At 43.0% G+C, this 25,564-nt stretch overlaps 1 protein-coding gene across 2 annotated transcripts in view; it reads right to left on the minus strand.

Moving 5' to 3' along the window:
- MYO3A (myosin IIIA) overlaps window positions 1-25,564 on the minus strand; it is a 104,509-nt gene that overhangs the window by 65,628 nt on the left and 13,317 nt on the right. For both annotated transcript variants that reach the window (XM_081834182.1, XM_081834181.1), the window contains exons 3-8: window positions 24,954-25,058; window positions 24,062-24,161; window positions 8,279-8,355; window positions 6,005-6,150; window positions 4,488-4,553; window positions 2,400-2,555 (exon numbers count right to left, since the gene is read on the minus strand). In XM_081834182.1, the coding sequence (XP_081690308.1) occupies window positions 2,400-2,555; window positions 4,488-4,553; window positions 6,005-6,150; window positions 8,279-8,355; window positions 24,062-24,161; window positions 24,954-25,058 (650 nt within the window). The remainder of the gene's footprint in view (window positions 1-2,399; window positions 2,556-4,487; window positions 4,554-6,004; window positions 6,151-8,278; window positions 8,356-24,061; window positions 24,162-24,953; window positions 25,059-25,564) is intronic.

Raw genomic sequence — 25,564 nt, forward strand, 5'->3', positions numbered from 1 at the left:
TGGAAAAAAAACCTCAGAAACTTTCAGGGTGTCCTGGTTTTCACTTTTTGAAATATGGCAACCGTACCTTAGAGGTAGATATGAGCTTGACACTCAGGAATCAAAGGTCACAGAAATCACCTCTCAAGGGTTGGTTGCCTGTGCTGCAGCTTCACACCAGAGTGTAGCATTGGATATCAAGTAGCAGAGAGCCAAAGTCTTCAGAATAACTGGGGAAGGTGCAGGTTTTAGCCCTTATGGCTCTGATGTTAGTCTTCAAAGTGTTCAAAATCTGGTTGAGTTCTAGGAGTCTGTTAATCCCCACACAACTCTGTGAGGTAGGCTAGGCTGAGAGGCAGTGACTGGCCCAAGGTCACCTACTGAACCCTGGTCTCCCAGGTCCTAGTCTGACACTCTAACTACTACTACAGCACAATGGCTCTCATTTTGGGCACCTATACCTTTGTATCTCATTCAGTGTAGTTTGCATTCAAAATACACATTCAGTGTTTACTACTTGTATGATTTTTAAAGGGACAAGTGACCACTTTATCTGAACTGGAATGCTGTAGGAGGAGAAAATGAAGGAAAGGCTGCCATGAAGTTATTGGCTAGCTGGCTTGTCAGTCAGAACTGGGGCAGAAGGTAGCTGCTTGGAGGAGGGACCTTGAAGTGCCTGATTTGCAGGCAAAAGATCCCTGGTTCAGTCCTTTATATTCTCCATGTGGGACTAGAACCCCCCCCCCCCACTTAAAACCTTCACATCAAGAGCTAGATAGAAGATGGATAATACTGATGGCCAATGGTTTGACTCTACACAAGCCAGCCTCGCATGATCAAACTGAGAAGAGGAAGGAAGATTATTTTGATTATCCCCAGTTTTGTCACTGGCAACATTAAATAGCAACACTTAAGCAACTGTGTTCTACACTGTGTTCACAATTTCAGTATTTAGGTTTGCAGCTTGCATCAACTCATACATCTAATTTGATTTCTTGGCTTTGAAGTTCAGGCTCTCTCCTTAGCACCATGCACTGAATTTGTTCTTGGTCACTGGGATTTTATTCCTGCAAGAGCTTGTCACTTCTTGGTTAAAAGAGTTTTCAAAATTCTAGAAAGGGTAATTATATTCATTTGCAGGGGGGCGGGGGGGGGGAGCAATGCAACCTTATAAGATAAATTGCAGACTATAAAAAGAACAAAATAAATCCTCAGATCTCACTGGAAGATTGCAAAAACAAAACAAAACACAAACCAAAAAAACATTAAGCCACCAAAAATATCAATAAGAAGAAATTCAGCTGATCTTAATCAGATTTCTCTATACAGCTCATTTGATGTGGGAAAAAGGAGACATTAACAATTGAGACTTTTAAAATAGCACCACCTTTTATGTTCTATGTGCTATTTGATCCCCCTCAAAAAAACCTATTATCTGTTACCTTGAAGCAGAGTAGAAATATATAAATATTCACCAATGACTAAGTCTCACATACAGAACATTACTTTGAAGAACTTGTTTCAGAATTTCTGAAACAGAGCCAAAACACTTTGGGCAATTTCATACAAGGCTCGAAGATTATGAATGCTTCATAATGCATAATTACTTTGCTAAATACTGTTGGAACAAGGATGAAAATATCCCCGTCTAAAAGTGCCATTATTTCTGGCAACACATTTCCTTTCCTTTGCACGTGAAGGAAATGTTTTGCCAGATAAAATGCAACTTCATAGAGGGGGATATTTTGGCCACAGTTATTCATGTGGAAGAGCTTCAGTGGCCTCAAACCTGTGAGAACAGTTAACAGACATCACAAAGAGTGTACAGTGGTACCTCAGGTTACATACGTTTCAGGTTACATACGCTTCAGGTTACAGACTCTGCTAACCCAGAAATAGTGCTTCAGGTTAAGAACTTTGCTTCAGGATGAGAACAGAAATCGTGCTCCAGCGGCGCGGCAGCAGCAGGAGGCACCATTAGCTAAAGTGGTACCTCAGGTTAAGAACAGTTTCAGGTTAAGAACGGACCTCCAGAACGAATTAAGTTCTTAACCCGAGGTACCACAGAGGTATTCCACAGCTGAGCAGATATGTATGGTGGACCACTAGGGATTGCCTGACTGGGATTGTAAGAGCAGGGAGTTCCCAACACCTGGCAAACAGCCACACGTGAGCAGTGGGTTGTATTCAGTTTGGTTAAGTCACATATTATGCTTATCTAATATTACATAATCTGCTCAAGTCTTAGTTCAAATTCCAGCTTCCTCACTGGTTTACAGAGATGCTTGCTACTTAAGCGGGTTGCATTCATAAAAATGAGGAAGATGCCTAAAATAAAAATCTGAAGAATAATTTAAATAAATTGTCTTCAAGACCACATTTTGTTACATGCAGACAGACTCCCCCCCCCAAAAAAGTACCTTGCTTTTTCTGTGATTCCCATTTGCTGGTGAACATCAATGAATTCCATCAGCTGCATCTGCAAGACAGTCTCTTTGCCCTCCACTTGCTTCACAAAGTCATGCTGTAGCAGGTCAGACACTGTTGGGCGTTTCTCATAATCTTTGGTCAAACACCTGCACCATTGGAAAAAGCACAGCTTTTAGGAAATGCGGTTATGTAATAAAAAGACAGGCGGTAGCAGAGAACTAGGGAGGAAGCCTGATTTCAAGCAGTGGGACATGGAAGAGTCCTGTGGGTGTAGTGACCTCCCCAATGGGAGCGGGTGGCACTGTGGTCTAAACCACTGAGCCTCTTGGGCTTGCTGATCGGAAGGTCAGCAGTTCGAATCCGCATGACAGGGTGAGCTTCCATTGCTCTGTCCCAGCTCCTGCCAACCTAGCAGTTCAAAAGCATGCCTGTGCAAGTAGATAAATAGATACCACTGTGGCAGGAAGGTAAACGGTGTTTCCATGTGCTCTGGTTTCCGTCACGGTGTTCCGTTATGCCAGAAGCGGTTTAGTCATGCTGGTCAAATGACTCAGAAAGCTGTCTGTGGACAAACACCAGCTCCCTTGGACTGAAAGTGAGATGAGCACCGCACCCCATAGTCGCCTTTGACTGGACTTAACCGTCCAGGGGTCCTTTATCTTTACCTTTAGTGACTTCCCCTCCTGGCAGCACCATGTTCACTAGCATGGGAGGGGCAGAGGAGCTGTGGCTTAGTGATGTTGACTCCAGGCAGCTTTTTATGTTTTCAGCTCCCCTTTTAATTGGTGCTTTTATAATGTTGCTGGATTTTTGTGTTTCTTGTCTGTTTTAATCTTGCTATAGGTTTGTGGGGTGGTCAGCCTGGGTGATACTCATGAGTGTCCCTTACGAACTTGTGATCCAGTGTAGGGGAAGGTAAAATGTATACGAGGAAACCAGCAAGATTTGTTGAAGTGAGAGCCACCTCCATCCTATGATCAGGTTGCGCATACATTTAAATGAAACCACCCTAAAGACACAATACAGTCATACATTGGTTCTCAAACTTAATCCATTCTGGGAGTCTGATTGACTCCCCAAACCATTCAAAAACCAAGGCGCGGCTTCCAATTGGCTGCAGGAGCTTCCTGTACTCAATCGGAAGCCACATTGGACAGGATTTACCATGATAGTTAGGAGTGCTTTAAGTTGGACCTGACCCCAAAAAAGGTGGTGTAACCCATCAATTCCCTGGGGATTAGTCTCTAGCCAATGGACCAACATACACAGAGCATAGGAAGCCACATTATGCCAAGTAGGACCAGTGGCCCATCCAGCTCAGTATCATCCACAACTATTTGCAGCAGCTCTCCAGGAGTTCAAACCAGGAATTTCCCCAGGCCTTCCTAGAGATGGGATGGAGTCTGGGAACTTTGGGATGCAAAACATGTGTTCTACCACAGAGCTACAGCCCCATCTCAGATCTTTGCCTCTGCCCATGGTGAAGCCACTGTTATGGCTCTAAAGAGCATTATGTACTCCCAGATATAGTAAAAACAAGAGCATGGTCTGAGGGCCCAAGATGGAGCCACCTTGCTAATGTAAATCAGGTCTATGTCTGCCTGGGTAGGAGACCACCTATGAAGCCCATTATGGAACCTCTGTGATGTCTTCAGTTTCATGATGGATGAAAGGTGGGATATAAACGTCCTAAATAAAAATAATAAAGAATGAAACCTATGCTACAAAGACATTGCTCTAAAATTCAGTTTCTAGATATTGGAAATTGCTCTGTGTTTTCTGAATAGTAGATCCTGTGTAAAAATTACAATGGTTTACCTAAGCATTAATGGTGCAGCAGCAATAAAATTGCTAGTCCATTTGCAAAGCTAAGCAGGGTGCTACCTGGTTTCAAATTGGATGGGGAACTGTATTGCAGGGGATTGAACTAGATGACCCTCATGGATCCTTCCAACTCTATGGCTATCTGAATATTTTGGATGTTATCTGAATACTGTAAATATGGCTACATTATTTTTAATTGCATGGGTGCTCCTTTATGCATTGATTTATTTTTAAATGGCTCCATTGTCACTCACTTGCTGATAAAGTCATTGAATTCAGACGACCATATCTCTGGCTGCCGCAATGTAGGAGGCGGATTTCTGTGGAAGATGACATTAAAATAGGTTTACATGTAGAATTACAATAAGCTCGAATAAATTTTCAACCAAATAGAGTGAGAGAAGTCAAGCTGAGTAATGGATTTCTGGAAGAGTCATTAAAAAATACACAGATTTCCTCTAGCTTAAAAGGAGAATTGTTTAGAAAAGTATAATGCACCACTGATTGTCTTAATGTTATAAGTCTTTGGAAAAGGGGGATTTAAAATCTCAATCAAATAAATCAAGAACTGCAGTAATTTTCTAGCATTCAAACAAAATGAAACAACTAATGACCTATTCATCATTATTTATGTGTCATGGCAAGTCCGCTGCAGTCCTAAAAGCAGTAGGCTTTACAATTCTTTGGTTTGCTAACACAGTCATGAAATTCAGTTGGATTAAATATCCTCTTGGAGTTCACTCCAGCCAATGACAAGAGGCTGAAATGGTTGAACAAGTTAATTTTGTTAAGGAAATGGGTCGGTGTTAAGTGTCTTCTTTGTTATGTAAGCCAGGGCCAGAGTGTTGCCACAGAAACTAAATGGTTGGAGACAATTCTGGAAGGTGAACAAAAGAGTCCATGTGTTTTCTATCATCCTCCCCTGGCTGAAGTGATGCTATCATAGTGTCTATATGTGTTTGAGAGAGAACAACAGACTTGCAGTCATGGAACTGGGTCTGAAAGAGACACAGAGAGGCTGTGAGTATCCAGTGTTATAGCACAGGGTGGGGGCACAGAGAAGCTTAATGGGGAAGTGGGATCTGTTGGAAAGTTGATGCTGTGAATCTTCGATCTTATGCTCACATATGAATATATGTGTAAATAAAATCACAAAAATGTCGTAAGACTCCAGTGACGTTCATTCCTAGGAAACCAACTCAGGGTACATACAGGGACTCTGTGAAACCTCTCATTAATGGGGGTACACATAAATATTGTCAGGTTACTTCTAATTCCATTAGGATCATAATCCACCTATTGGTCAATTGCATGACCCATGAAGAATTCTTTAACATCTAAGAAACAGGTACATGTCTGGCATCACCACATGGGCCTGTCTCTGCTCTTCAACTCCCATCATCCCTGACTAGCCATGTTGGTCCTACCACATTGACTGCTGCTAGTTTAAATGGTTAAATTGGCACCCAGCACTATATTTACACATATATCTACTTGCTGCCAAAATAAGTATTTATTCATGCCTTCCCAAAACAGATTAAGTTCTAGAGTCTAACATCTCTTGGCTAGAAAGTTCCATGCAGGACCCACTGAGCTCAGTTTTCCCCCTCCAATTAAAATTGAGGGAAGAAGTAGTCAACACTACCATAAGAGACTGCCATTGCGTGGATGAAATCACTGAATACATTTTACAGAACTGTTATCCCTCCCCCTCCACCCCACTGTGGTCAAGTAGCCTGCCCAATGAAAGATACGTGAAATAAGATGGTACCTTGGTATTTTGAACAGAGCTCTCATAGGATGCAAATCAGCCAGTGGTGGATCTCCATCGCCTAACTCTATAGCGGTGATCCCAAGTGACCAGGCGTCACATCTGGCATCATAGGAACTATCCAGCTGCTGCTCACATGCAATTACCTGTTAAGATATAAAATTAAATAACAGCATCTGAACCGGAGGTGCTGCCAGACAGGCATTTCACAACCATCTTGCTTGCATCTGGAACACGTTCCTAAGCCTTTTCAGCAGAGCTATGAGAACAGGCCATAATTACAGGCTTTTTGCCCTGTGAAGTGGATGTATTCTGAGGAGGCAAGTATTTAAGCTGCTTTTTGGCCTTCCACACTGCCTGCCAGAGAATGACAGTTGTGAGGCCAAAGCACCTCAAACCGTGACTCTTGTATGGCAATAATATGCAGAGGGTGGAGGGAAGTGCTCATCCATGTTTCCGCAGCTGTCGCCATGGCAACAAAATGTCTGCCTCAGCAACTAGCTCAGCCTCCCCTTTAAAAAGGGAATTGAATATTACTTCCTTCTAGGATGGATTAGTAAAATCCAGGACCAGGTGAAGTCCTTGATACTGGGTCCAAAAATAACTACTGCCTTGAACTACAGCTGTAATAAATAACTGAGGAGGTCTTAGCAAGGCAGTGACCTCCTAAGCTTAAGAGTAGCAAAATGGCCTCTTCATCACGTTTGAAGGATGAGGCGCAACCGGGCTTATTCCATAAAAGTTACCTCTGCCTGGGCAGGTTTCTGGGTCCTTGTTCTACACTAGGCCTAAACCACTTCAGATTCTCTAAATGAAATACACCAAAGTTCAAAGAAGTTCTGTATTTACCTGCCTGGCACTGCAGAGGGAGTGTGGGGGTCAAGCAGATGGCAGACCATGGGCCATGGCTGGGGGAGGATTGGTTTAGCTTTAAAAGAGGATTGTGCAGATTTATGGAAGATATCAACAGCCACACCAGCTCGGGGAGTGGGTGGTCAAGGGCACCTCAGCTCCCTCAATATTTGTTTTAAAGGGAGCCAGCCCTTTAATGCATACATGTGATGTCACATGTGCATGTGATGTGTGCTGGGCCCCCTCAATCTTGGGGGCAACCTGGTACCACTGGCTGCCAATAGCTACTAGCCCAGAGACTGTTCTCCCTCTACCGTCAGAGGAAGTATACCTCTGAATGCTAGCTGCTGGGAATCACAACTGGGTAGAGTGATGTTGTGTTCAGATTCTCCTTGCAAATTTCCCACAGGCATCTGCTTAGCCCCTGTGAGAAAAAGATGCAGGAATAGATAGAGCTTTGGCCTGCTCTTACAGTCTTTTGTTGGTAGGTCATGTTGTGTAGACGTCCCCAGAGCGGCAGACCTTTTGTTGACATTCCATTATGATCCATAAAGGAGCCCAATTTCATGAAAACCATTATTATTTCAACCCTTCAGTGACCCAAGTACCAGCTGGATAGCAGAAACTAACAAACCTCTGCATTCCCACCCCAAGTCTCAGCCCCAGCAAAGAATGAGCAAGAGAAATGAATAGAGTGTTGGTTTGTTGTCTCTTTTGACTATACATTTCATCACACATTGCCCTTCTCTGAAATCCCCTGGGATACTCCGTTAAACATTTGGTTTGGTGGCTGAATATTGGGAGAGGGAAAGAATACATTTGGTTTTCCAGGTCTTATTAAATTTTCCTTGAGGAAATTTACGCAGAGAAGATGTCATGCATCGAGTGAGCTGAAGAGGCAACTGAACATATTAATAAGGCTGCAGGCACACACCATACATTTAATGTTCATTACTTCCCCCAAAGAAACATGGGAACTGTAGTTTGTTAAGGGTGCTTGGATCTGTCGCTCTGTGAGAGGTCAACCAAAACTTCTAGGATTCTTGGGGTGGGGAATTCATGTGTTTTAAATATGTGGTCAATACTTATTATGTATGAAACCTGACAGGATTATATAGATTTCTGCGATAAACCTATCAACACCAATTTAAACATGAACGAAGTTAACTTCACTGCCAGGGATTTATTTTACTGGACCCAAATGAATAATGCCAAAACATGAACTTGGCAGCAGTCTGTTTTAATAGTCTTAACACAGATCAAATGCAACCCCCCCCCCCCAAGATGGAATAATGTCAGAACAGAGAGAGCTAGAAACTTGGGGTGGGTATAGCAAAGGATTTAGAAAGTGATAGATTAAGAAGAGAGAGAAGCACATACAGACACAACCCCATAGTAGGAGTTAGTAAAATTCCATCTAACCTCAGGAGCCATCCAGAAAGGAGTTCCCACAGATGTATTCCGACGGAGACGACTGCTGGTCAGCTGGGCTGATACACCTAAAGGGAACAAGCAGATGGATGCAGTGGACACATCTATGCTTAATGAATTCTATGCAGACAGTATCACATCTATTGTTCTCATAATTTTGTTCCAACATGGCGTTTCTCATTCAACAGCTTAGCAGCATTTTTTCAGCTCTCTGCCAACAAGCAAGCAAGAAGGCTGGTAAATATCGCATGCCCTGCTTCCCCCACCCACCCTGAGTTTCATTCACTGCCAACGGCTTGAAAGGGGCTTGAATTTAGTTCTAAATTAGGGTTTTTACAAGCAATCCGACTGCACATTTTTTGGGACCGATGATTACAGTATTTCTGTCTCCTATTCTTAGTGGGAGGAAACCACAAGGGGCATTTGAGCGAGTCGAACTCGCTCTTTCGTTTAAGGCACACTTTTAAAAAAAGAAAAAGAAAGACATCAGCAATACTCAGTGCTTTTTTTCAAAAAAATAAATAAATGTTTAGGTGTACTCTCATTTTTCTACTCATATTGAAATATTGCCCCTCAATGAAGCCAAACTTAGATTCACAAAATGTTTAGGGGTATGAGTACTCCAGCACTAGGAGTGAAAGAAAAAGCAAACCTCAGCTACATTAATAGTTTGTTTGTTCATTCATTTCATTTCATCCTCAGGAAACATCTGAATTGCATGCATCCTTCTGCTAAAAGCACGATTAGTCATAAAAAATAAAAATAAAAAAGCCAAGATGCATGAAAACTGCACTGAGCAAGGCTGCTCAATGACTCCTAGCACATTTCTGCTAGGATGCAATGACAGGCTGAAACACATCTAAATGTGTACACCATTGAAAATCCGCTCACATGGAACACAAACTGTTGTTAAGACCTATACTCTAACCTGCACAAATGGTTTTAAAACTTTTGACTTTCAGGGGATTTGTGCCCCATTGATTTCTCACGCAATAACACAAATAAACCTAGTTTAACGGCTTAAAACCAAACAGGAGAGAGACCGATGCGTAAACAAGAGAAATAAAAATAGTAGCCTGCAAGGCTAAAAATATCTCCTTTCTACAAAGGTTTGCTACAATTAACTTACTCATAGCAGTTAAACCTATTTCTTGCTACAGCCGCCTTCCCAGAAAGGGTCACGAGGGACACAGAAACAGTCAAAGAACCAGCGTGGCTACTGCCATGCCTACACACTCCTATTTTTACCATTCTTAAGCTTCAGAGAAAAGTTTTCTAAGAATGTTGGAGCAGTGGCAAAGAAGGCAAGGGAGAGTTATTCAAACACCTCTGCTAGGAGACCAGCTGCTGCTTTTGCTTCTTCTCAAATGTCACCTAACATCAGGCTGCAAAGCAGAGGGAGAGAAGATGTTCCCCAGTCATAGAACCATAGAGTTGGAAGGGATCCTGAGCATCATCTAAGTCCAACCCCTTGAAATGCAGGAAAATGCAGCTGTCCCATATGGGGATTGGACCTGCAACCTTGGCACTATGAGCACCACACTGTAACCAACTGAGCTATCCAGGCATCACTGTGCAGCCACCATTCCATCAGGCTACCTGAACTGATCCCCTCCCAGCTGGTTGTTATAAGAACTGTCACTTTAAGAAACTGGGGCCACAACTTCTCCCCTCCCCCCCATACTTTTTGGGTCATGTCTTTTAGATTGTTCAGTGGTACCTCAGGTTACATACACTTCAGGTTACTTACACTTACAGACTCCGCTAACCCAGAAATAGTACCTCAGGTTAAGAACTTTGCTTCAGGATGAGAACAGAAATCGTGCTCCAGTGCCTCGGCGGTGGCAGGAGGCCCCATTAGCTAAAGTGGTGCTTCAGGTTAAGAACAATTTCAGGTTAAGAATGGACCTCCGGAACGAATTAAGTACTTAACCTGAGGTACCACTGTACATGCCTGAGGACAGGGATTATCATAGTGCTGAACTTCAAAAGCTGCCCTGTGAGCCATTTCAGCTAAGGCATGGGATTCCCTCACCCTTTAAATGTACAGTATTCAGATAAATACATAATGAAAGATGCATAGTGTCATGGAACGGGGAGTGCCACATATGGGGCGTCACTACTAAAAAGTCCCTGTCACACAATCTTGGGAAGTTGGAGACCGTGCTCCATCTGAACTAATATCAGGCCGCAAACACACCATGCATTTTAAAAAAGAATCCTGGGAACTGTAGTTAAGGGAATTGAAGCTCTGTGAGGATTCTTTGGGGGAAATAATGTGCTTCAAAAGTATGGTGTCATTCACATTTTGCAAGGGTTTCTTCCAGCTAGATCGCGTCCTCTCCCCATTGAACCTTCAACTATCAGCTGCCCTGCCAGGACAATCTTGATAATATTTCATATATTGCAATCATTTGTTGTGATTCTTAAAATGAATTTCGGTGCAACTTATAAGCGGCTTTGCCAGAATTTCTGCCTCGAAAGGTAGGATATAAAGGATTGTGATAAATAAACATAATTGGCAAAGGGGGAGATGCCATCTTTTCCTCGCCTGCTATAGATCGTGCTCCTGAATTAATTTCATTCACTTAGGCTTGGCAAAGGCAGAGACATGGACAATCATGCCCAAGAAGCAACTGAGTTATTTTTTATTATGCTTCTGTTGTCAAATTTGATTACCATAAATTGCCTTGCAGAGGAAAGGGCAAACATAAATCTAACATTAATTTGCAGAGATGCTCAGTTGAAATCATGGCCCATTCAATTATTCTAAAGTGCCCCCAAAATATTGACAGTGCACGTGGATCTCATATATATATATATATATATATATATATATATATATATGCGCAACAAGATGCATGTTTTAAATCTGAATCATGAAAAGTGGCTTTCTGAAAGCTGACTTTTAAATTTATTAGCATTATTCTTAACCTTTCGCTCTTGGCAGCAAGCTGGCATTTCAGTCTGTGTCATCTGCTGAACAATATTTCCTTAAGCGCTTGCCTCTTGCAAAAGAATCGTGATGTTATGTACTCTCTTTCAGCACCTGTTGGCTGTACTCTCTTTCAGCACCTTGTCAGCCAGGCTTGCAAGTTTTCTAACAGCAGCTTTTCTGAGGGGAAGGCGGGGAAGAGAGATCGACATTATTTTTGGAAGAAATCTAAAAATACAGCAGAGAAGCATATGGATCAAAACCACAGTGCAAATCTTTTGCAGATGAAAGGTTTCCCAGAGCTAGACAGTTATGCCAGACTGAGCAACAGAAACTTAATCCAGATAAAACCAAGGAGGTGCTTTGGGTTGTGAGCTTGACTGAGAACAGAGCCATCACTCCTGCAGTTGTATGTTGTTTGGGAAAATGGGTAACACTGATGCCTGGTATTACCACACAGCATCCTTGGATTCTCCTGAAGATACAGGGCAGCTTTCATTACAATTAGATTTTCTAGAGTCATAGAATTGTAGAGTTGGAAGGGAAGCCAAGGGACATCCAGTCCAACCCTCTGCAATGCAGGAATCTCAACACGTGGTCACCCATCCAATTTGAAACCGTACTGGACCCTGCTTAGCTTTGTAAAGGTGTTAGCGGTTTTATTGCATGAACGATATATACGATATACGATATCTTTATTGTCATTGTCCCATACAGAACAATGAAATTGAAAAACTACATAAAACATTCAAAACCCCCTAAAAACTCTGAAACCCCATTTTAAAATACACTATACTATACTATACTATACTATACTATACTATACTATACTATACTATACTATAGAATACACTATACTAAAAAATACACTATACTATAGAGACCCCTTATGCTGCGTTTAGAACCAGAATTGCATTTGCGTAGAAACTGTTTCTCAGGTGGCTAGTCCTGGCCTTTATAACCCTATGCCTTCTTCCAGAAGGCAGAAGCTGAAAGAGATCATTTCCGGGGTGCATACTATCCTGCGCTATCACTGCCGCTTTCTTATGGCACCTGGCAGCATAGATTTGATCTAAGGTGGGAAGAGTGCACCCAGTTATTCTCTCTGCAGTCTTTACAACCCTGTAAGAGTAAGTTGTTTTTTGCTGCACCACTCCCCCAACTGCTCAACTTCCTTCCTATAGGCCGCCTCCCCCTCTCCAGCCGTGATTAAACCAACCACCGTTGTATCATCTGTAAACTTAATGATCTTATTACTGGGGTATTTGGGGGCACAGTTAGCTGTATAGAGCATACAGTGGTGCCTCGTAAGACGAAAATAATTCGTTCCGCGAGTCGCTTCGTCTTGCGATTTTTTCGTCTTGCAGAGCGCGGATTGCCCGGGTATTAACAGTTTTACGAAAAAGAAAGCAAACTTGCAAGACGTTTTTGTCTTGCAAAGCAAGCCCATAGGGAAATTCGTCTTGCGAAGCACCTCGAAAAACGGAAAACCCTTTCTTCTAGCGAGTTTTTCGTCTTGCGAGGCATTCGTCTTGCGGGGCACCACTGTATATAAAAGCGGGCAGCCAAGCAATGTGCAAAAAGGCCCTCTCTGTGATGGCACCAAAGCTGGGGAACTAGGGGAGCTAACCTTGTTTCACCTTATTATCTTTGAGATGACAGACAGAGGTGGCTCCCTTCGGGTGGGTTGTGTGAGGCATTGCTACCCATCTTCACTACTGGATATGTGAAGCACAGTCTTTTAAAAAGTCTAGTCTTTTTATTATTCCAAAGCAAACTTGTCCAGAATTGCCATGCCACACGCAATGGACAAATTATCTGGTGTGGCACAACAACTACACAATGATCCCTGATTGGAATCAGCCAGGCAGGCAGTTTTATTTACTGATACATGAGACCATGACTAAAAGTAATCACAAAGCCCTTCTCTGACTCATGCCTAAACATCAGCTAGGGGGCACAGAGAAACGTCTTTTTCTTTTGGAACAATCTCAAGTAAAATTGCTTTAACTAATGGTTACGCCTTGCAGAATGATTCACACAAAGTTTACAGATAGTGAAAGCCAACAGCGTTCTGAGTACAAAAGGATGCCAACGCATTGCTTCAAGACAACAGAGGCTCTGTCAAACCGTTGGAAAGCTTTCTGAATGTCACTATAGGCAAGAATAACGTGACACTGGATGGAAGATTCATAGCAGAGATTACAGGAAATCAGAATTATAGAGCAGGGGTGCCCTTGAGAGTCTCCCTAGGCCTGTTCCTCTCCACAGACCATGCCTCTTGGCAGTTCTGTTCCACACCCTTGGGTGTTTTTGCTTGGCTGGAGTGTGTCCTTGGACTCTGATAATGCCTCTTGCTTGCCGGGATGCAGGGTCGAGATGTGTGATGTGTCTCATTTTTGCATGGCTGCACTGTAGGTAAAAGTAAAGGGACCCCTGACCATTAGGTCCAGTCGTGGCCGACTCTGGGGTTGCGGCGCTCATCTCGCTTTATTGGCCGAGGGAGCTGGCGTACAGCTTCCGGGTCATGTGGCCAGCATGACTAAGCCGCTTCTGGCGAACCAGAGCAGCACACGGAAATGCCATTTACCTTCCCGCCAGAGTGGTACCTATTTATCTACTTGCACTTTGACGTGCTTTCGAACTGCTAGGTTGGCAGGAGATGGCTGCACTGTAGCCTACTGCATAAAGGAAGAGTCACATCCATTGCTTTACTCTCTTTTGCCACTGGGCCTACCAGTCACTGCCACACAGCTCCCAGAAGGTGCCCCCATAAGGGAACATGACCCTGGACTCAAATAAAGGTCTCCTGCCCCTGTCATGGAGAGCACATTTGCATTAGAACCCCTCTCCTCCAATAACATGCTTGAAAGCAGTTGTTTAAAGAAGTGTAGGCCTGATGGGGGTCCTTGGTAGGACTTGGCTGGGACACCTCACCCTGGGTCATGCAGACAGCACAGTCTATACTGGCTCTGCTAAACTCTCCTTTTGCTGGGTGATCAGATTCTTTTGTGAGGGGATGAAAATTAGGGTTTGCAGACATTAGAGGCATGGAATGTGTACATCTAATAATTGAAGAAGAAGAAACCCGAAGGATTTCCCAAAACTATAATGTGGCATAGAAGGTGTCAGGAATGAGCCAGCTCCAAGTGTAACTTTGTATCCAGCTGCTGAATACAGTCAGGAAGAGAGAGGTTTGGAGTCGACGCTGGTTGGGCAGAGCACACAGGAACAACTGAGAGCGGGCTGGAACACAGACAAAGCTCTCAGGAAGCTCAAAAAGGCGCGAACAGCCACAGAGACAGTTTATCAGAACAGGAAGAGGCTGTAGCTGACACAATAAGTCCAAGGCGGCAGTGAATAGCAGGGCTGCTAGACAGGAAGCAAAATAAGAGACGAAAGGGTCGGAAGTTCAGTATCTTCTGTCGACACTGGTAGGAGTCTTCAGAAGAGTCATCTTGAGTGATAATGCTGGCAGCTTGGCTAGAGCTGTCCAGAGCTATCTGTTTGTTTTTGCAATAAATCCTCCTTTTTAATTACCTATGCTTAGCATGCAGATGACACAACCTTGATGGCAGAAAGTGAGGAGGAATTAAAGAACCTTTTAATGAGGGTGAAAGAGGAGAGCACAAAATATGGTCTGAAGCTCAACATCAAAAAAAAAATGAAGATCATGGCCACTGGTCCCATGGTCACCTCCTGGCAAATAGAAGGGGAAGAAATGGAGGCAATGAGAGATTATACTTTCTTGGGCTCCATGATCACTGCAGATGGTGACAGCAGCCACGAAATTAAAAGACGCCTGCTTCTTGGGAGAAAAGCAATGGCAAACCTAGACAGCATCTTAAAAAGCAGAGACATCACCTTGCCAACAAAGGTCCGTATAGTAAAAGCTATGGTTTTCCCGGTAGTGATGTATGGAAGTGAGAGCTGGACCATAAAGAAGGCTGATCGCCAAAGAATTAATGCTTTTGAATTATGGTGGTGGAGGAGACTCTTGAGAGTCCCATGGACTGCAAGAAGATCAAACTTATCCATTCTTAAGGAAATCAGCCCTAAGTGCTCACTGGAAGGACAGATCCTGAAGCTGAGACTCCAATACTTTGGCCACCTCATGAGAAGAGAAGACTCCCTGGAAAAGACCCTGATGTTGGGAAAGATGGAAAGCACGAGAAGGAGACGACAGAGGATGAGATTGTTGGACAGTGTTCTCGAAGCTACCAGCATGAGTTTGACCAAACTGCGGGAGGCAGTGGAAGATAGGCGTGCCTGGCGTGCTCTGGTCCATGGGGTCATGAAGAGTCGGACATGACTAAACGACTAAACAACAACAAAGCATGTTATCAAGCTGGGAACCTGGACTACTGACAGAAGGGCATCTCAATTTATTTAAGTTCCCCCACCGACACCTTACGCACATCCACACCCCTGTCAAAAACCACAAATCCAATACAGCAAGTGAGGGAATGACCTAGCATCAAGAACGCTTCTGAGATGACCGACACAGTAAGCATACAAGTGACTCTGCCCATTTGCTGGGCAGGGTGCACATTGGTATGCATCTGACATACAACTGGCCTGCAGCATGTTGCAGATCCCAGAATTTATAGCGAGGCAAGCCTCTGACTTAAAAAACCAATCTGCAGGTCTGCACCAGCACAAACAGCTGAATACATCTGCATTATGTGCACGATAGTTTTCCATGGAGTCATGTCAGCAATGCTCCAGATATACCCAGAGGACAGAGTGAGGCACTGGGACAATAAAACAAATCAGGATAGGTGAAGCAAGCGACTTATGGCATATGTCACATGGGAAGATGAACAAACCACATGCTCATGAATCATCTGGAGTTGAAAGAATAGTCACAGCCTTAGAGGTGATGGTTCAAATAGACAAGGGGTGTAAAAGCAACTCCCTGCCCACTGAGCCATGCTTCCAGAGAGGACACCAGTCCACCTGAATGTTTTCCCAGGCCTTTGAGCAGAGGAATCCCACCTGGAGGCAGGGGAGAGAGATTCCAAGCAGGAGGAATGACCCAATCCAAAGCTCTGCTGGACTTATGTTGGTGGAGAGGATATTTCTCCATTATTTTCTTCTTCTGTCAGCCTATTGCTTTTGGAGGGAGGGTGGCATTTCACCTCCCATTGGTCCCAGAACTGGGATACTTTCCCTCTCACTCTGGAGATGTTAGGCGGAAATGGGAGGGCCTGGAATTTTAGGTGTTTTTAAGCACTGACATTGTCCTTTTACTCACAACCATTGTCCTCTCTCCTTCCTTACATCTGGGCCCCCAAGAGGTGGGAGAGAAGAAAGAAGATGGGCATGTTCAGTTGAGCTCCACCTTTATATGAGTCTCCAGCTTTATATGAATTTGTCAGTAACCCACAGGGCTTGCCTAAGACTTTTTGCTACCTGAGATGTTCCCTTGCCTGTTCTATGTACTGAAGTCAACTGGTCTGGTAACTGAATCTTATTTCAGCACTAGTGACAAGGACAGCGTCTTCCACCATACCTGACAGCAGCAGGCTAGCTTAGAGGGGCAGCTTAGCCCACAAAGGACACCCACTGCTGCTGCCGCCCACCCACGTCCAGCATCTACTGCCTGAGGCTGCTGCCTCATTCTGCCTAATGGTAGGACCAGGTAGGACCTGACTCTTATACACCGCTTTGCTGCCATAACATCTAGATTGGCTCCAAGTTCCACAAGCAGCTTAGAAAAATTGTTTCAGTTCAGCATTCCCCTGGTACTTGCGACACACCAATGTCAAATATTCTAAATAAAAAGCCAATTATCTTCCCTCAGCTTCTCAGAGATGATTCATAGTGGAGTCTGAGCCTCTGGTTTAGTCACGCTGCTTGATGCTCCAAGCAAAGCTGTCCATTTCTGTTCTTTTGATTTGCTTCATTCTTTAATTCATACCCTCAACTTTACCTCATTGGATTACTATAATTGTTTCCTGTTTGGTTTACCTGGGTCTTATCTCAACCCTTTCATTTCAGTGACAACTCAACTGAGTTACAGGCAAAGCATGGTTTGGCCACCACCGTGATGGTGCCTCAAGCTCATATTTTCTTCTCTTCCCATGGCACTTTCAAGTTTCCTTCTGCACTACCTGGCTTGGATGGACAACTGTTTTATTTAATTAATTATTTAGAGCATCTAAATGTTAACATGTATTAGTATTTTAACTTTTGTATGTTTTAAAGCAAGGTTGTATTTTTTCCTTAATTTTACTGTTTCATGTTTTGTAAGAGTTTGTTTGTTTTTTAATATCAAGGGGCATATAAATATAATGAATGAATGAATAAAATACCCTACTCTTCAGTCAAAAAAGACTCCCTGGGTGACTTACATACAATCAACTACATACAACCAGGATTTTATTTTGTTTTTTTAAGATATGAAAGGTCAAGTTAAGCTTGTTGTTAAAGAAAAGAGCAGGGAATATTTCTTCAAAAGCCGCATGTGCTACTGGTTCAAACCTATTTTAGCTATAATCTGGCACTAGATGAGAGACAGAGCAAGTATTGCTGGCACTTGAGGTTATTAGCACGGCTGTCTCATGAAACCCCTACAAGGTTTATTCAAACGAAGGAATTCTGACAGATTCAGCTTCTCATACAGAGGTGAGGAAGTTACACCTGCTGGAATTTCTTTTTCGACTCAACAAAGAGAAGGCTCAGGAGCCTTGCCTTCCAGTGGATTTACCGTATTTTTTGCTCCATAAGACACACTTTTTCCCTCCTAAAAAGTAAGGGGGGGAAGTGTATGCGTCTTATGGAGCGAATGCAGGTGGGAGGCAGGCGGGAAAAGTCCCCAAGAGCCACACACACGCTCCGCGGGGCTCTTGTGGGCTTTTCCCCGAGAAGGGAGAGCGGCTCTTGGGGGAGCCGTAGCCATGTGCAGCCTCTCCTGGGCAGGGGATGAAGGTTCTCCTTGCCCGGGAGAGGCTGAGCGTGGCTATCCCAGAAGCCAGGGCAGCAAGCGGGATCACTGCACAGAGATCCTGGCTGCTGTCCTGGCTTATGGGATTCAGAATATTTTTTTTCTTGTTTTCCTCTTCCAAAAACTAGGCACCGTATTTTTCGCTCTATAAGATGCACCAGACCACAAGACACACCTAGTTTTTGGAGGAGGAAAACAAGAAAAAAAATATTCTGAATCTCAGAAGCCAGAACAGCAAGAGGGATCACTGCGCAGTGAAAGCACCAATCCCTCTTGCTGTTCTGGCTTCTGGGATAGCTGCGCAGCCTGCATTCACTCCATAAGATGCACACACATTTCCCCTTACTTTTTAGGAGGGAAAAAGTGAGTCTTATAGAGCAAAAAATACGGTACATCTTATGGTCTGGTGCGTCTTATAGAGCGAAAAATACAGTGATCATCCTAGATATTACTGCAAGATATAGTATTGCAGTAAATTTGCTCATGTAGTAAATACACTTCGGGTTAAATACAATGACAGGTCATCATGGATGGAAAGCACATTCGCTCACACAGAATGGCACATTGTATTTCACTGGTCCTCCCGCCATCCACTGTAGCTCCTCACACGCTATCTACACCTGAGGTTTGGGGGACACTCTGCAACAATATGGGATATAACATTTGTAGAATCATTATCTTGAGCATCCCCAGTGTGGGTAACTGCGGATAACTTGTCAAGCCACAGACCTAAAAGATTAAATATGAGCTGAAAATATATCAACACACTGAAAGAATTTTAGGTTATTGTCCCATTCAAAGATCCAGGTGCCTAAATATGTAGAGGAAACTTTTGATTTCAATAAAATGTGTTGCAATAAAAAATATTCACTATTCATTCTGAAAAGTCCTCCAGCAGTCGTCACAATCTCTATAAAACAATTCTTGCATTTCAAATCACCTAAAATTAGCATAAGCATTCAAATTCATTTTTTTGCAGCTGCCAACTTCATATTCCAAGTAGGGTCACCACAGTTACCTATCTATTTATAGCTCACTGTTTGAACTTAATTAGCAATTAGTTATTTCCGTTTCCTACATACGTTAACTCTTTCCTGTAAATTGCAGACCTAAAGTACATTACACATGACACAACATGAAACTAAATGAAACAACCCAGTCAAATCAAGCTAATTAAAAAACCCTCAAATCTAATTATTTGTGACTAGTGCTGTTTACATGCCACATGCCACGCCTTAAATAACACAAAAGTAAACTACGTCATAGTAAATTAATCAACAAGGTTTAAATGGATGAACACAATGTGAGGTCAAATTATGCAAAGCTTGCCTCAGTTTGTGAGGTGGGGAAGTGGGCATCACATCATGTAAACCCCATAGCACACATGTGATGTCATGAGTTATCCCACAGGGATGTGCCTGGAAATGCTTCAGGGTGGAACGTGAGGGCATATCCTGACCGGGTCATGACTGAAAGACTACAGCAGGCTCCTAAATATGGGACTCACACAGTGCTTTTTTCTAAAAAAAATGTTTATGAGTACTCTCCTTTTGACTCAAGAAAACCACCATTTTATAGTTCAAATTGGGGAAAATAAATACAAGAGTACAAAGTACAAAAGCACAAAGAACATGCATTACCTCATGATGATGAAAAATAGTAATTTTCCTACTCATATTGAAATACTGCCCCTCAATGAGGCCAAACTTTCATCAGTAAACACCACACATCCACATTCCGCACTGTTTCACACATTAAATGCTCACTTCCGTCTGAGACTCTGGAAACACCAGGATAGGAAAGGAAGCCTCCATCAGAGGTGGTAACAACAAAACTGACCAATAACTGTGCTAGATTCCAACTCCTACTTCACACATTAAACGCTTGCTTCTGTCTGAGACTCAGGAAACACCGTGACAGGAAATGAGGCTGCCATCGGGGGTAGCAACAGAACTAATGATTCACCGTGCTAGAGAAGAAACTAAAAAATTTAAAATTTTTAGTTTCTTCTCACGTTAGAATCACAAAATGTTTAGGAGCATGCATACCGCTGCGTGTCCCCAGAAAAAAAGGATTGGACTTGCACATTACAGAAAATGTGTGCCTGAGAGCCTGCAGCAAAAATGGGGCATGCAGCGTAAGTGGGAATAAGTAGAGTGGCTGAAATCTGGATCTTTACTACTGTGGCGCCATTGTCTGTAATGGCTGTACTAATCCAACAGTGTCTGGAATGACTGCTGGGGGGTGAAATAACATGACAGCCAAGAAAGAAATGTACAAAAGGTGCAGGCTGTTCACAAAGGCTAGCATCACTGCTGTGCAAAATAAATTGGCTTAGCAGAACAGGAAAATATTATGTCCCACAATTCAGAAGTTCACAAGCCACAAAGGGAAGAAAAAGCCAGTTCCGTTATCAAAGGTCCATTAACCTGCCTATTATTGACAGCAGCTGTCATATGTGATGTCAAGCTGGCAGAGTACAAACCGACTAGTTGCAACAACAGAAAAAGAACCAGCAAAAGTCCAGTGGAAAAACAGCTGAACTTTGACCTGGGAGATCCGAGATAAAATCCCAAACTAGCCACAGATATACTAGGAGGCTAGTTCTTAAAGGCACAACCAGCGAAAGGGAAGCACATTTTGAGTTTGACGGATTTAAACAGAATTAAGGCTGTTCTTAGATCTTGTCCACTGAAATGCAGTGAAATTTACGAGCGTTTAACTTTGCTCGTATTTATTTAATTGAAATATATTCCCCAACGATCTTATATCAGCTCAAACCACCAAACATCGAAAGAATTACAGTAATGTGAAACAAGTAAAACCACAACCAATCATGTCAATCCTAGGGTGGACAACAAGGTCAGAAAAATCACATTTTCTTTTAAAAACATCTGTATAGGTAAGAATGTCTCTTTCCTTTTAACAGCTACTACAGGTGTTGAGCTCTGTCAAGGCTCCTGAGGGAGATGTTTCCAAGTACAAGTGATGTAAAATTAACCTTGGATATATTTTAAGACAGGGATAGCTGCTGTGATGCCCTTAAAATGTTATTGGAATATCCATCATACCCAACTCCCATTATTCCTGAATGATGGTCAAGCTGGCTAGGGCTGGCTGGGAGCCAGAGAACACCTGGAGGGCACCACATTGGCCATCCCTGTCCTAAGGTAAGTCCCTCTCATTCAACATTAATTCCCTAATTGTAAAATATCCATATTCATCCCAACTGGTAGGACTGGTGAGATAGTGTCTCTCCATGTTTTGCAATAGCCAAGCAGACAAACGTAGGCTCCATGTTTTGCAATAGCCAAGCAGACAAACGTAGTCTCCTAATCTGGGGAACCGGGTTCGCGTCTCCGCTCCTCCACATGCAGCTGCTGGGTGACCTTGGGCCAGTCACACTTCTTTGAAGTCTCTCAGCCCCACTCACCCCACAGAGTGTTTGTTGTGGGGGAGGAAGGGAACAGAGAATGTTAGCCGCTTTGAGACTCCTTAAAGGGAGTGAAAGGCGGGATATCAAATCCAAACTCTTCTTCTTCTTCTTCTTCTTCTCTCAGCCAGTAAAGCGAGATGAGCGCCACAACCCTAGAGTTGTTCACGACTGGACTTAAATGTCAGGGGTACCTTTACCTTAACCTATGGGTAAATATTTATTGAAAATCTCCATAGGTTTGGCTAGAATACTGAAGTGAATTGAAAAGTAGCTCTAGATCCAGTAACTAGACTAAGATTCTAAAGAACCAAACTCATTCCAAACGCTACATGAAATAAGAATCTGATTTTAATTTAAGATAAGCCAATATCCACGCCAAAAGCAAGATTTTAAGACTTCAAGCTTCTTACTCCTGGAAATTTATCTCAAAAATTTACAGCCTCCTATTCATGGTCAACATGGGTGCTTCTGACCAATCAGCTTTAGTCTTTGTTCTTAATTCATTTTACAGTTGAATGAGGTGTTCCCTTTCTGTTGTGAATGGGACACTATCACACAGGGCTTGACCTAATTAGTACTGAGCGATATGGCTAACCTCATTAACATCAAGGCTGCATGAGTAGGCACAGTATCTTGAGAGGCAAGAGAATATTTTTCCAAACCTTAGAGCAATCAGGACTTCCCAGCACACTCATGATTAGTGTTTTTAATAATCATATTTAGCATTTCTACAGCACTTTTGAATGTTCGGAGTGATCACATATTAGATAGAAACACACACACACAACTTGTTATCCTTATAATAACTATGAAAGGTAAGTTAGTAATAAAGGTAAAGGGACCCCTGACCATTAGGTCCAGTCGTGGCCGACTCTGGGGTTGTGGCACTCATCTCGCTTTATTGGTCGAGGGAGCAGCCGTACAGCTTCCAGGTCATGTGGCCAGCATGACTAAGCCGCTTCTGGTGAACCAGAGCAGCGCACGGAAACGCCGCTTACCTTCCTGCTATTTATCTACTTGCACTTTGATGTGCTTTCAAACTGCTAGGTTGGCAGGAGCTGGGACAATGGGAGCTCACCCCATCACGGGGATTCAAACCACTGACCTTCTGATCGGCAAGTCCTAGGCTCTGTGGTTTAATCCACAGCGCCACCCAAGTTAGTAATATTACTTCCATTTTACAGATCTTGAGCTGAGATTGGCTTCCCTAAGGCCAAAACATGCATGCACATCAGAGGTGAGGTTTGAACTGAGGCCTTCCTGATCTGACATATTGGCCACAATCCTGTGCCCAGTTTCCTGGAGGTAAGCCCCACTGAAGTCAATGGGGCTAACTTCTGAATGTATAGGATTGCGCCACTGGTCTCTTAACCACAAGACTCCCATACATTTAGCCATATGTCAGCGTATATACATCATAATCCTATATTATTTATTTCAAATATTTATATCCAAGTTTAAAATGTTAAGCAAAACTCCAAAGGGATAATAAAAATCAGCCTGCACACAAAAAGTAACTTTATGAACAACCAAGATCAACTCTCAGAACAGGAGACGAGTCATATAATTGCAGCACCGGCAATAACAACACCAGATAAAAAAGGGGATGCAACAGTCTATGCAAAAGTCTGTCACCTCACCACATGGAGTTAATCTGCACGACAGGAACATCCAAAACACAATTCAACTATAATGACTGATGGGAGGGGTGTGGGACAAATGGCTTGTGTCATGGATGGGTGGAAATGACTTAAAGGTAAGGGTAAAGGTAAAGGTAAAGGGACCCCTGACCATTAGGTCCAGTCGTGACCGACTCTGGGGTTGCGGTGCTCATCTCGCTTTATTGGCTTCCGGGTCATGCGGCCAGCATGACTAAGCCGCTTCTGGCGAACCAGAGCAGCACACAGAAACGCCGTTTACCTTCCCACTGGAGCGGTACCTATTTATCTACTTGCACTTTGCCGTGCTTTCGAACTGCTAGGTTGGCAGGAGCAGGGACCTAAAAATGGGAGCTCACCCCGTCGCGGGGACTCGAACCACTGACCTTCCAATCGGCAAGCCCAAGACTCTGTGGTTTAACCCATAGCGCCACCCGCGTCCCTTTTGGAAATGACTTAGCAATAACTTACAGAATCCCACTTTTTAGGGGAGACACCAGTCACCCCTGGGTTAAGCCAAAGTTTTATACCAACTGGAAATATACTTTGGTCTTCCTTTTTGAAATCCAGGATACTGCATCATGAACTACATTTAGGCAGATCCCAAGGTGAAAATCAGTGCAGTATTTGGTCAGAACAGGTGTAACATTCTTCTACCTAAGGAGAAGTGAGTATATTGAAGCCCAAGGCTTGCTCCACCTCACATTGTGTCATGTTTGCCCAGACCCTAAGTTGGCTGCTTTTGACAGACAAGTGCAACATGGCATCTCAAGGGTATAAGGACATTGCAACTTACCAAAATCCACAAGTTTAACACCTCCTTCAGTGGTTAGAAGGATGTTATTTCCCTTGATATCACGGTGGATAGTTTTGTTTTCATGCAAATGCTGAAGCCCCTGAAAAGAGAGTTTATGCTTTTTTAATGAATTTATCTTCAATAAAAATAATACGAAATTGTCAAAATATTTGTAAACTTAGTAAGTATTCCATTTAATGTGTTTTTAATTCAGGAACATACCTATAGTACAAATCCACCATAGTTCACATGAGTCTAAATTATCTCTCATGGTAAACATCTGCATGGGGGGGAAATCCTTAATGAATAAAACTCATACATTTCCCAAGCCAATGAACCTTACAAACTTACAGTGTTGTCCTGAGATTTGCTGTGTCTGTAGTTAGGAAGATGGGGGTGAAGGAAATGCTATACCAGCAATATGTAACAAAATTCAGTGTTTGTATGTAACCCTAAACCATGCTTTAGTGCTACGTGTAAAAGCCTTGGACTCATGCACTCCCTTCCCCTTCTTTCATGCAGCCATGAGACAGACTTGGCAGCTCTTACTTGCAACTTTACAACTCTGAGCAGTTTCTAAACAAGTCAACTTCAAACCATGGTTTACGAAACAGGCTTGCTTAACCATGTAGAGTTTCTATTAAACCATGATCTCCATTTCATATATAACAGCATGCAAGGCTGCTAGAACCTGTTAGGCAGTGCTACCCACTGGACTGGTAGTAAGGAAGAAGGAAAGCAGGTGAGGACTAGGTAAGGACTGGCTGAGGGCAGACTGAGGTTGGCGGGGCCGTGTCCCATTTCCCTTCCAGTGCTTAACTCTGTATCAAAATTAATTCTCCACCAAAATCAAGAGCCAATATTTGAACTGTTAATGCATTTCCTTACTTACCATCAGGGCTTCATGTAAAATGAAAGCAATAATAACTTCACTCATTCTTTCTCCTCGCTTCAGAAATCCTTTTACAAGGTCAGTCACAGATCCTCCATTACACAGCTATTTGGTTGAAAAGAAAAGAAAAGAAAAGAAAAGAAAAAAGTAATGATTACATTTTTTGTTTTGTTTTTTATTAGGCTTGTTAACCCAGTTGCTATTCATTCATTTAAAAGTACAGTGGTACCTCAGTTTACATATGCTTCAGGTTACATACGCTTCAGGTTACAGACTCCGCTAACCCAGAAATACTACCTCGGGTTAAGAACTTTGCTTCAGGATGAGAACAGAAATCGTGCTCCGGCAGTGCGGCAGCAGCGGGAGGCCCCATTAGCTAAAGTGGTGCTTCAGGTTAAGAACAGTTTCAGGTTAAGAACGGACCTCCGGAACGAATTAAGTACTTAACCTGAGGTACCACTGTATATTTATAGTCTAACTTTCTCCCATGGATTAGGGATGGATCAAAAAGTAAACCATGTAGGACTGAAAGCTCTCCCTCAAAATAGGTCACCTTAAGATCATAGGGAGCTTTCTTATTTATTCCCAGCTAAGATAATTGGTCTGTCTAC

Source organism: Podarcis erhardii (genome assembly GCF_964252035.2).
Source record: "Podarcis erhardii genome assembly, chromosome: 12".
NCBI classification, from domain to species: domain Eukaryota; kingdom Metazoa; phylum Chordata; class Lepidosauria; order Squamata; family Lacertidae; genus Podarcis; species Podarcis erhardii.